At 36.6% G+C, this 13352-nt stretch overlaps 1 protein-coding gene across 1 annotated transcript; it reads left to right on the top strand.

Annotated features, from left to right (window-relative positions):
• Positions 1-9975: 9975 nt before the first annotated feature.
• On the top strand, positions 9976-12256 carry LOC104101625 (expansin-A10-like). The gene is made up of 3 exons (XM_009609109.4): positions 9976-10223; positions 10640-10958; positions 11642-12256. Exons 1-3 carry the CDS (start codon positions 10055-10057, stop codon positions 11943-11945), a joined length of 792 nt encoding a protein of 263 aa, XP_009607404.1. The 5' UTR covers positions 9976-10054; the 3' UTR covers positions 11946-12256.
• Positions 12257-13352: the final 1096 nt, after the last annotated feature.

The raw sequence follows: 13352 nt of genomic DNA, 5'->3' as shown, positions 1-13352 counted from the left end.
TTGTTTTAAATGAAGGAAGTGATTTGGGTTCTTAAATATGGTGATGAATTGTTCAGTTATTTCTTGTTCTGAGTTTTATTGTTATATATATCTTGCTTAATTAGAATTTCATATTATCATATTGTTGGCCTTTAGTAAGTGTTGGAGTCGACCCCTTGTCACTACTTTTTCGAGGTTAGGCGGGATACTTACTGGGTATGTGTTGATTTATGTACTCATGCTACACTTGCTACACGTTTTTGTGCAGGTGCATATATGTCTAGTGGCCTTGTGGGCGCAGAAGCACGGTTATTGCGGGAACTTAGGTGAGCTGTATTCTATGTTACGAGTCCGCAGCCAGCAGAGTCTCATTCAGAGTATTTATATTTTCCTGTCCAATTTGTATTCCGGACAGATGTTGTATTTTATTTTATATTCCTAGTTGATGCTCATGCACTTGTGACACCGTATTTTGGGCGATTATGGGTTGCACTGTATTGGAGTTTTTAAAGATATTATTATTCATTTTGTAAACTTCATCTTTTACTGTTTAATTAAAGGAAATATGATTTCAGAAATATTAAAAAAATGAGAACTAAATTAAGTATTTATTTTTAGCTTGTCTGACCGCGATGTCCGGCGCCATCACGACCTTTAATGAATATTGGGTCGTAACAACATGGTATCAGAGTACTAGGTTCACTTAGGTCTCACGAGTCATGAGCGAGTCTAGTAGAGTCTTGTGGATCGATACGGAGACGTCTGTACTTATCTTCAAGAGGCTACAGGACTGTTAGGAGCACTTCCCTTCTTGATTCCTCATCGTGCAATTCGATTCCTTTGAGGCTTATGCCTTCATTCCTTTCCTATTCAGTCTTATGCGACGTGAAGTGCTTGTTATAAATTGGGAATCGAGGAATTTTAATAGTACTACCGATGTGGTGCAATATGTTTCTCCCTGCGTATTTGATTGGGCTATTGTCGTCGCCTCGCGAAAGGATGTTCTGTCGTTGCAGCTCAATGTCAGCATTACCTAAGGTTTTGAGATTTGGCATTGATTGTTATGACGATTCGTGCGTTGCTATCGCATCGTGTTTATGTAATGGTAGGATGTTTGTCTATGCGTCAAAGCAGTGAATGACTTGGAAAGGAAGTTTACTCAGTGCATGATTCAGAGATCCAGTATTTTATTTCTGGCGAAGGAAAGGCAATCGGACTATGAATGTTCATGTTTGGATTGACAGAGTAACGAGACTTGGTATTTCGAGCGTGGTAGAATCTTCATATATGATGTGGTGTCGTCGCCCTGGATTGAATGTCTTAAGTTCGTCGGTGTTATGGTCTTCATCAATTTGCCTTCGGGCAGGGTGGTGTGAAACAGTGCCGGGGAAGCGGCTGTCAGAGATCGCAGTGTACGGTGGTTCAGGACTTAATCGGTGGTCCGGGTGTTGAGGGCTCAAGGAAGTTGATCTTCGGAAAGGCTTAAAATTGGTAGCGATCTATTGGTTTAAGTGCTACAGAGATAGATATTGAGTTTAGGCAACAACTGGGCAGCGAAGGATGAGGAAGGACATGTGGGGGAGGGGGGTATCTTGCGGTGGTTAAATTTCTAGAAGGCCAAGTGTGAGAAACAGAAGCCGGGTAGTTTCTTAAAGGAGATGGTTTGACCAAAGTAGGAGAGTGGCAGAGTAGCATATGGGTTCTGTGGTAGGATGACTATACACCTTGGGAAAAGTTTAGAGTGATTTGGAACTCATAGTGGACAGTGACTAAGTCTACAAACTTAATTTGGAATATTGGTTCCTATACGGAGAAGGGTTGGATACGACGGAAAAGAGTTGCATGATATGAAGAAGGATACAACATGACTTTAGATTGGAATGTATCTTCGGACATTTAATTGATGTCAATGGGGAGTGAACAGGCTTGTACGGCTAGTGAATGAGCAAGGGCTCAGGATGGTTTAAGGATTTCATAGTAATTGTAATCGGTGCAGCGTTATTGGAAGATGTCGGCATGGAATTTCCACAGGTGGGTTATTTCTGGTGAGCAGGTTAACTGTTGCGTGGTGTTGATTAAACTTTTACGAAGAATTTTACTGGCTATCAGGTAAGAGGTCGAATATGTAAATGTGGCTAGTGATTCAAGGCATTCATGAAATGGTTAACAGGAAGATGAGGAATTTGGCGGGTCGATTGCGCAAGGTCATGTTAGTAAGGAAGAAGGAATCTTGGTAGGTTCCAGAGTTATGCAATGGTAGCTTCAAGCTAAGTGGGAGAGCCCCACCGTCTACGATTGGATTGCATGGTTATCTACTTGTAAGGTTTCTGGTTATCGGCATGTTGGTGGGTTATTACGACTAAAGAAAGAGAACATCAGTAGTTATTTGAGCCAAGGATTTGAGGAATGTGTGCTACAATTGATCTTATCGATTCATGTTCAGGCTTTGGGAAGACTCGGAGTTTATGCTTCGCGTAGAGGTGAGTTACAAGGAACGTGATTCAGCCGGGTGCTTCTTTGAGAGGGTGTTCATGTGCCAGCAGGGCCTTGGAGTTTGATCATAATTGGGAATAAGTCAGAGTGGATGACTCTCAACAATGGTTATAGTAGGTTCAAAGTGCGGTGCCTAAGGATTTCGAGCCAGTAGTATGGTTAAGTATTGACCTTTTGCAGCGGATTATGAAAAGTGGCTTGGAGTGTTCTACGTTATCTTCGGTCTGCGGTGTGGCATTGGAGGAATGGGAGAAAATAACTTCGGATTCATAGAGGGATTTTCAGAATGGGTGTACCAGTTGAAGACGCAAATATGCGCACAAGGAGGGCATAAGATGGTTCGTGGGTTTTGGAGACAATGTGGTCTCGTGAAATGGGGTCACTCAGGATAAGTGCGGATTGAGTTCGTTATATTGATAAAGGATTTGTTGTTATTTCTAAGGAAGATCCAGAGTAAATTAGAAGAAGTCGGATTCGGTTAGCAATGGTTGAATTGGCATGATGGTGGCAATGATCAGTTCCTTCAGCGCGTTAAGTATACCTATGATTTATGGCGGTACGTGCGAGGTTTGACGGCCTCCGTAATTGATCTTATTTGGAGGCATGCGAGTATTATGGCCTATTATGTGTATATGGAGCCCGGAGGAATTATGGTGGTTTAAACCACTACTCGAGGTTTGTATTTTCTGCGGTTATGGGAATTCAGTCACGTGGGGCAATGGTTCTCCTGAAATGAGTTAAGTGAGAAGTTTCTATATGATGAAGTGTGTACCCTATTGGTGGTTCGGGAGTTATGATGAAGTTCTGGTACTCTTGCGTATTGGTATATTAGGTGCAGTGAGCGGCATGGGAATTGGAAGTTGAGGATCAAGGTTGCAGTTGATGTCGACAAGAATGTCACGAGCTTGGATGAGCGAGAAAGGATTCAGATGTTTTGAGTAAGCTAGTATTGTCTTTTGCGTCACCTGAGATCGGTGTCCTGTGTAGGAGGCTTTGCGTATTGATTGTGGATTCTTGATTTGCTTTACAACATTAAGATGGCCGACTGTATGGAGGTGCAGACTTGTTACCTGGTGCGGAAGGTTGTGGGAGTATGCCCCACGGGAAGATTGTGTAAGTGTGACATGTAGTCACCTGATTGATTAAAGATTTAAAACCAAGTATGAAGATTGTTCTACTATCGCTAATGTGAGAATTTATGCCTGAAGGGCGCTTGGTTTATTTGATTGTGAGTTATGGAAGTTTGTTCCGGATCCGACAGTTGTTCTTGTGTGTTATGGGAGAAAGGGATATTGTGGATCCTTGAAAGGTTATTAGGCTAGTGCGGTATGATCATAATCGGCTTGAGGTCCGTGGATGGATCTAAATGTGAATGTGGGCTCTATATCAAGCCGGATGTGTTCATTTCAGCATAGCGTTATTTTCGGAGGGTTCTTCGGACCTTGGATGTTATTTCTGTTGTCAGCCCTTCCGTGTAGTCTCTATTGTGCCATGTGGGTTGTGAGGCGGTTTGATTATTCACACTCATATTGAGATCCCGTATAGGTCGTGGTGTTATATGAGCAGGATGGCTCTCGAGATGCAGGTCATTTATCGCACCTTAGTCGTGCTTGAGTTTTGTAGCTTATGGCGCTACCCGTCTTCTCAGGATTTGTATTATGCACTTAGCGTGCTTGTGGTTGATATTCGGGCATTTAGTGAGTATGAGCGTTACGGGTCGAGGTATGTTTTCCTTAGATTATTATGTGTGGACCGGGTGACACGCCTCCACGGGTACGTTGTTTGGATCAGGTGGCACGCCGCCTCGGGTATCATGTGTGGATCGGGATGCACGCCGCAACAGTTTGATGTTGAGTACAGTTCCCTATACCTATTCTTGTGTGTTTTGCTTCTCAGTTCCTGGGGAAGGTTCATAACACATTTTCATTTGTTTAATTAGTTATGCGGGTTGAGTAGTTCTTTCCAGAGTTCGTTTCCTTATGTACCACATTCGAGTTTATGGATTGTTGGCACATGATGGCATCATATGAGACATTTGGTAGTGTTTGTGGTGGCTTATTGCCGGAACGACTTGTACTGGGTGAGACGAGATTTTTGGACCTAGGATCAGTGCAATCAGATTTATATAAAGCATATTAAAGAGTAAATATTGTTATTCAGTCCAGAATGAGGTGATGGTTCTTGTCGGGAGGAAAGACTCCATAAATTATAATTCGGCAGGTGGCTATGAGTTCTACACATCTTCTCTGTCGTCGCATTTCAAGAATTGGAACAAGACTTATATGTGCTTTGAGGTGTGTTGTAAGCATCAGATTCGTGTTATTTCAGCTATTGTTGTCAGAGGATATTATTATGGTCATGTGAATGATGCGGTGCATGGTGTGAATTTAGTGAGAGCATACAATCACTTATTAGTACATCATGTAGTGATTGATACAGTGTTCGTATGTTAGAAACATGCCAGGTGGAGAATTCCGGATGTTGGAATTTGATTCTAAGACTTACTTGACTAAATAAAGAGAAAGATCTTTAGATTGGCTCGAGCTAATGTGCTTAGCTGGGTTGTGATAGCACGGGTAGGTGCACGAGGTATTAAATAGTGATTTCAGACAACTCTAGCGCAGTCCTTAGCACGTTCGAGGACTAACGTATGTTTAAGTGGGAGAGAATATAACGACCCGACCAGTCGTTTTAAACTCTAGCGCATCGTTCGACGGTTTGGGGCCATGAGCAGCTTCACTTCAGGTATTATGACTTGTACACGTGGTAGGAATTGAATTTTGAGAGTTCAGAGACGATTTGGAAAGAAAATTCTCATTTCGGAAGCTTTAAGTTGGAAGAATTAACCAAGGTTGGATTTCGAGTAAGCGACCTCGAAATCGGAATTTGAAGGTTCCAACAGGCTTGTATGATAATTTTGGACTTGGCGTATGTCCGGATCGGGTTTTGAATGACCCGGGTGTGTTTCGGCGCCTATTGTGGAAGTTGGCATTTTGAAAGAATTTCATAAATTTGGGTTGAAGTGCATTTCAATGTTATCGATGTCCGTTTGGGATTCCGAGACTGGGAATAGCTCTGTATGGCGATTCTGGTATTAAGAGGGCATCCGGGAGTGAATTCGGAGGTTCGTAGGTCATTTTGGGGTCATTTGGCAAAAGTTAGAAATTTGAAGGTTTTTGAGAAGTTTGACCGGAAGTGAATTTTTTGGTATCAGGGTCGGATTTCGATTCCGCAAGTTGAAGTAGGTCCGTAATGTCAAATGTGGCTTGTGTGCAAAATTTGAGGTCAATCGGACGTGATTTGATAGGTCTCGGCATCGAATGTAGAAGTTGAAAGTTTAAAAGATCATTAATCTTGAATTGGGGTACGATTCATGATTTTAGCGTTGTTTGATGTGATTTGAAGGCTCAACTAAGTTCATAATGTATTTTGGGATATGTTGGTATATTTGGTTAAGGTTCCGGGGGCCTCGGGTGGATTTCGGGTTGTTAACGGATCAAATTTGGAGTTGAAGAAAGAGCTGAAGCAGCTGGTGTCTGGTACAATCGCACCGCGAGAAAGGGCCGCAGGTGCGAGCCCGCAGGTGCGGCGTTATGGTCGCAAAAGCGGTCCTGGGCCACCTGGGCTAAGGGCCGCAGATGCGGAGTTGGGGGCGCTGATGCGCATCCGCAGGAGCGGTCAAGGCTCCGCAGAAGCGTGAGCGCATGAGCGGGTTTTTGTCCGCAGAAGTGGACTTGGCTGGGCTTGATGGAAAGTCGCACCTGCGATGGGGGATGTCCGCAAGTGCGGAGCCGCAGAAGCAGCTAGTGGACCACAGATGCGAAAGTCGTCTGGGCAGAAGGATTCTTTTAAAATCGGGATTTGGCTAATTTTCTCTTATTTTTCATCTGGTTGGGGCGATTTTGGAGAGCTTAAGGGGAGATTTTCATCAAGTATCGCAAGGTAAGTGATTCCCACTTATTATAAGTTAAATACATGGATTCTGTGAGGATTTAAGCATGAAAATTGATAGAAATTGTGGAGTTTTTGGTAGAAAACCTAAAAATTTTATTTTTGGATTTTGACCACGAAATTGGACGTGGAACTTGGAATAAATTATATATTTGAGTTTGTGGTGATATGGGTAAGGTTTATCTTTGAAAATTTTCAGAATCCAGGCACGTGGGCCCGAGGGTGATTTTATCGACTTTTCAAGCGGAGTTAAGAATTGTTATAAATTGGATTATAATAAGTATTAGAGTGTGTATTTATGAATTTGCACATTTATTGACTAGTTTTGGAGCGTTGGGCATCAGTTTGAGTTATTAGAAGGGCTTGGGAGCCGGTGATGGAACTTCGGAGCGAGGTAAGTCTCTTTTCTAATCTTGTAAGTGGAAATTTACCCCATAGGTGAACTTAATTAATATGTGTTGTTATTTGTGAGGGCTACGTACGCACGAAGTGACGAGAGTCCGTACGTAGCTACTATTCCTGTTTATGTCCGGATAGTTTTAGGCTTACACCATGCTTTGTGGACACCGTTATTTGATTATATTTGTTAATTGTATGAAATGGAACTAAGTCAAGGATTTTAAGGATTTAAAAGTTTCAAGTTGAATTGTCTTTATTTTGAAAAGAATCAAGAAAGAGTTATGATTTATTGATAATTTATATTTGACCGTGTCGCAAGTATGATCCGCGAGCAGTGTCTTTAATATTTTTTTCAGAAATACTAAAAAAATGAGAACCAAATTAAGTATTTATTTTTGGCTTGCCTGACCGCGGTGTCCGGCGCTATCACGATCTTTAATGGATTTTAGGTCGTGACAATTTAAAAAAAAAATAAAAGCTTAAGATATTTATTTTTAACTTCATGAGTTTATATTTTCTTTATTGACATTCTTGTTGGTCGTCAAAGAAGAATAAGGACAATTTCACAAGTCGTAGCACGTGCGGGTCCTCTTGGCTTATCTTGTGGGAAGACAGAATTGGTATAACTTTAATAGCAGTTGAACAATGAGGCAAAACTATATTTATATCTATATTATAAACTATAAATATAAAGCTGAGAATAAAAAAGATGATGTGGTATGCCTCTTTAACCGGTATGACAATTTATCTTCTTTCTCATAATTTTGAACTTTTCTTATTTTCTGTTAAAAAAACTGCCAAAAATACATCTTTATCCTCATTATCACTCCATTTATTTCTATTCATCAAATCCCATTTAATCTCTCTTTCTTCCGTTTTCTTCATCCCCATATTACTACATTAATTTCTTTTCTCAAATCCCTGTCTCTTCCTTACTTTTCCTCCGTTTTCTTTTTCCTCATTATTACTCTATTGATTTCTTTTCCACAAATCCCTCACTCTTCCTTCTATGTTTCCATTTTCATAGAATGTGTTTTTTCTAATCTCTCTGTAAAATCCAAAGCCCTTAAGATAGGCAAAAGTCTGAGAAGAGTCAATGTCGGAGAAACCTTCCGGTAATAAAACTTTAGCGGATAAGAAGCTAAAGGCTGTGTAGACGCATCTCAAATATTAATAGGTATCACAATATTGTGATAAAATTTTAACTTTTTGGGGTGTAATAAAGAACAAAAGATTATAGAAGAGTGAAATTAAAAACTACAACATGAATTTTTTTTTGTTCGATTCTGTCTTAACACGGAAATTTGGCATTGTTTGTTCTTTTATTCTTTTCTACTTTGATTAATTTTTTTTTCCTTAAAAACATTTTATGAATTTGGGATAACAAAATCACATCTTATATCACGTGTATAAAAATTAGATTTCAAATAAAATAAAGAAAATCAAAATTACAACATGAATTTTTTATAGTTCAATTCTATCTTTGAACACGCAAATTTGGCATTGTTTGTTTTTATATTTTTTCCTACTTTGATTAATTCATTTTTCTACTTTGATTAACTTCGTTTTTCTTTTATAGATCTTATATTACATGTATAAAAATTGAATTTCAAATAAAAGAAATAAAAGAAATAAAATCAAATAAAAACAAAATATCCACCTAAAAACCATTTACTCGAAAGCATATAAATTTATTTATAAAAATATATATAATGGAATTACTATTTGAGAAATTCAACTAAGTATATCTGCTACAGTGCAATATATAGTAAGAATAATCCTATAAGAATTGTAAAGTTTCTAGCAGCGGTTAATACAATTCTAAAATTAGTAGAAGATAATTTCCTTTGCCTTATATTATCCTAGAATTAAAAGAACTAAAGTAAAATATTAATAGAAAACTCTAATCGAAATCTAACCCTTTTTACCTGGAGAAATTTTTTAGAGAAAATTGATGATTAAAATATTCAAATTAAATTGACTATTAAACGAGATGTAATATTAATAGAAACTCTACTTTTCTTTCCTCTCATTAAACTTTTGATTTTCCCTTTTTTGTTTCGCTAGTTGACCATTTTTCTTTATTTTCTATCCAATCAATCGATTTTGTTGTTGTTATATTCAGGAAATAAGTGTAAAATTAGAATTTCCAGATTTGATAGTAACTTAGAAGTATTGAATAGTGATATTGATGATTAAAATATTCAAATTAAATTGACTATTAAACGAGATGTAATATTAATAGAAACTCTACTTTTCTTTCCTCTCATTAAACTTTTGATTTTCCCTTTTTTGTTTTGCTAGTTGACCATTTTTCTTTATTTTCTATCCAATCAATCGATTTTGTTGTTGTTATATTCAGGAAATAAGTGTAAAATTAGAATTTCCAGATTTGATAGTAACTTAGAAGTATTGAATAGTGATATTGTGTGATGGGCGAATAGTTTTATTTGGATTCTACCGTAAATTCTCATTCAAAAAGGATTTAAAAGCAAATATATTTGTGCTTTTTCTTTCATTGTTCTACTTGGCTAAATTATCATTGGTATGATATTAGTATACCTGATTTATTTATATAAGAATGTAAGTTACTATTTCTCACGATATTTTATTTTTTCAACAAAACTCACAAAAAGAAATTATTTTCTTAAAGTCATTTGAGTTCTTCCCGAAACAACCGCGCGAAACGTGGATTAATTTACTAGTTAATTATAATGAAAACATTGTCATGAAGAAAAAGAGGTGAAGGAATTTATACACAAATAATCGATCGGATTCACTGTTTACATTATACATTGATTATATATATACTTATTTATATATATTCGTTGTTCAAATTTAATTTAAGTGGTTGATTGGCAGTATTTAGGTTAATTCTTCAAAAATTAAAAGAAAACATAATTGTATGCTTTTGTTATGCATTTTCTGAATTAAATTCAATCACTTGGTTAGGTTCTTGGCCGGTTCAAACGTGATAACCGTTCGCTTTTATATATCCTTCATACAATTAAAATCATAAATAACCTAAAAGAAATTTCTTTCAAAACTTTTTGATGGGGGGCCAACACACAAGGGGGAGGGGTCCTGTAGAGGAGGGACCATATTGTATACTCAAAATCTCACTCTATATTTCTATAAATAGCCATGCATTAGCTTCACCTCCTCAGCAAAAGTCTCAACTCCCAACCATAAAACAGTACTCAATATAATCAATAAGTACATCACTAACGAAATGGCTATTAATGACCAAAAGCAATATCATCATTTGCCATTTCTTTTCTTCCTTTCTCTTGCAATATGTTTGCAACACTCTTGTGGATACTCTCACAATGGAGGGTATAGTGGTTGGAACAACGCCCATGCAACATTCTATGGTGGTGCTGATGCTTCCGGTACAATGGGTATGTATTTACACGATTTTTATTGCTTAAAATCTTGGCGTAAGAGCAGAGAAGCTGAATTCAGAATCTAGAGTCATTGGGTCATTGCTTTATACTGGGTTATATGATTGTGTACATTTCGAAATCTTTTCTCCATATAAGTGTACAAAGTTTGAAGGGGAATTTTGGAGCAACAGTAAAAGTTGCCGATGTGTGACCAAGAGGTCACAGATTCAAGTTGCAGAAATAGTCTCTTATAAAAACCTTTGAACCCCGTGCATAGCGGAAGCATAGTGCACCGTAATTGCGCCTTCTTTTATATATTATAATTATTTATGTATAGATATAGAGTTCGAGCCATATGACCCATTATATGTGGTGTTACTTTTACTTCATGTACTCAAGATTTTATCTTGTTTGGAACATAATTTTTTCAGGTGGAGCATGTGGATATGGCAACTTGTATAGCCAAGGTTATGGTACAAACACTGCAGCCTTGAGTACTGCACTCTTTAACAGTGGGTTGAGTTGTGGTTCTTGCTATGAGCTCAAGTGCAATGCAAATGCAGACCATCGATGGTGTCTAGCTGGTATTATCACTGTCACAGCCACCAATTTTTGCCCGCCAAATTATGCACTGGCTAATAATAATGGTGGCTGGTGCAATCCCCCTCTTCAACACTTTGATTTGGCTGAACCTGCTTTCTTGAAAATTGCTCTATATAGAGCTGGCATTGTCCCTGTCCTTTATAGAAGGTACTATTTCCGTCACAATTTATGTAATGGTGTTTAATTTGACTCCGTACGCACTTAATTTAAGTATGAAATGGTGGTGATTTCTTTAATTAATGTATATACACTTAAAAGAATTCTCTCCTAGCTATATATACACTAATACAATTTTCCAAAGAAGGGGATTGGTGGCTCCATTGCTGCGCTGACATGGCAATTACGTGTTATATCTCAGCACCAAAAATTTGATATTCCGATCTTTTGTGTCTTTTGAGTAATTCACACATCATTCATTTAATTTAATACGAAAAAAATATGTTTTTTTGACTTTACTATTATAGTGATTAGAGCTTTGTGACTGACTATACATGAAGTTTACCCCCTAAAACATAACCTTCATAATTTGACTATGATTATACCGAATTTCATACATACTACCTTCCTCCTCTTTCATCTTTGACTTGTAACACTTTGTGAAACTCACATAAAGACAATGATATACTCTAGATCTGGGTTTTAAGTTTGATGAGTTCAATTTTTAAGACTTTTAAGATTGAATTTATTGTAATTTTAAAATTATGAGTTGATATATATTATTTGTTGCAATTGTAATAAATTTTTAACTATAAATTTATATTCCAAAATATGGGTTCTGCAATGCTACATTCGCCCATGTCTAAAGGAGATTTTTTTATGATATATGGCAGGGTGCCTTGCATGAAGAAAGGAGGAATGAGGTTCACCATTAATGGCCATTCCTACTTTAATCTTGTATTGATAACCAACGTTGGAGGTGCTGGAGACATCCGATCAGTGGCCATAAAAGGATCAAGAACAGGGTGGCAAAACATGTCAAGAAATTGGGGTCAAAATTGGCAGAGTCACTCTTACCTTAATGGCCAAAGCCTTTCTTTCAAAGTAACAGCAAGTGATGGCAAGACAATTACTAGCTACAACGTTGTTCCAGCCAATTGGCAATTTGGTCAAACTTTTGAAGGAGGTCAATTCTAAAATAAGTTACACGTTTTGATCCTGAGCCAGTGCAGTGCTTTTAAAAAGAAAGTGGAACGGTCGGAAGTGTCTATGCCCTGTTCATTAGTGTCGCAAATATATAATGCTAGGTCTAAAGACAGCACCTGGCAAGAATGAATGTAGAAACATGTTTATGTTATATATTTTAACTAGTAAATTTGTCTTAAAAAATATCTATAAATTTGTTAAATGGTATTATAAATTTATAGATGTAAAGAAAGAAGAAACATGAAAATACTTGTGTTTCCTTCTTATCTATAAAAATCATGTGCAATCTAACTATTCTATCCTTTTTTTCCTACAATGATAGAATTCTATATCTTGTAAAATTTAATTATCACACTCACTCATATGTAATGATATGCTAACTCAAAATTAAAATCATATTCTATTTTTCGCAAATTTAATACCTTAAGCATATCAACACTATTTAGCTCATATTGAGGACCAAAAAAGCAAAACAAACCACCAGATGTGTAAGAAATTGTAGAAATTACATATGGTTATAGTGATTAGGAGGTTTTACAAAGAATTTCAAAGTAAATACCTCTTGTAATTACACATAGACAATCACTTTAAAAGTTTCTCATGATTTTGACCCATAAACAAAACAACTTTGAAAAGCTCAGAAAAAGCTAAAGAACTCACAGAAAAAAAATTAAATGCACTCAATATCCCAACTCTCAAGTATAACATTCTTCATTATAGATTATAGAAAGAATAATCCCAAGCATGATGAATAAATAGGAGTATAACTATATAAGTTTCTATTAATAATACAGAAGCAAGAAAAATACCTGAAACACCTTTAAAGTAAATTTAAAAGACAATAAACACAATAATCCTAACCATAATTAACAAATACAAGTTTATATGTATGACGCAGAAGCAACAGAATATAATTTTGAAAGTATTATCAAACAATAATGCTCAATTGAAAAGAAAAACTTCAAACATTATAGTAAATTATAATAAAATAAATATTTTTTCAGTAAAATAAACCAAATAAACTAATACCATAAGTAAAATAAAGGGAAGAATAGTTTTTTGGGTTTTTTTCTTCAAAAAGATAATCTACAAAAGGAACATGCAAACTCCTAATAATAAAAATTGGAAACCTTAGAAAAGAATACTTCAAATGCACAACAAAAAAAGCATGTATCTCTCCCTCGATCAAATTAAAGAGTTTGCGATTTTAGAATAGACACAAAATCTATAAGTACTTGTTTTTGACTATTATCAAAAAAGTTCTAAAATTATTATGAATATTTATATATAAGTAGTTTTTTAGCTTTTGTTATATTTTTGTTCTTTATCATAAAACATCATATTTTGATTCCGAAGAATCACTCTTTACGTGAACTCCCCTCTCATTCTTGCAAATAC

This window comes from Nicotiana tomentosiformis, chromosome 7 (assembly GCF_000390325.3).
Source record: "Nicotiana tomentosiformis chromosome 7, ASM39032v3, whole genome shotgun sequence".
In the NCBI taxonomy this organism is placed as follows: domain Eukaryota; kingdom Viridiplantae; phylum Streptophyta; class Magnoliopsida; order Solanales; family Solanaceae; genus Nicotiana; species Nicotiana tomentosiformis.
This window is presented reverse-complemented; position numbering and strand designations above follow the sequence as displayed.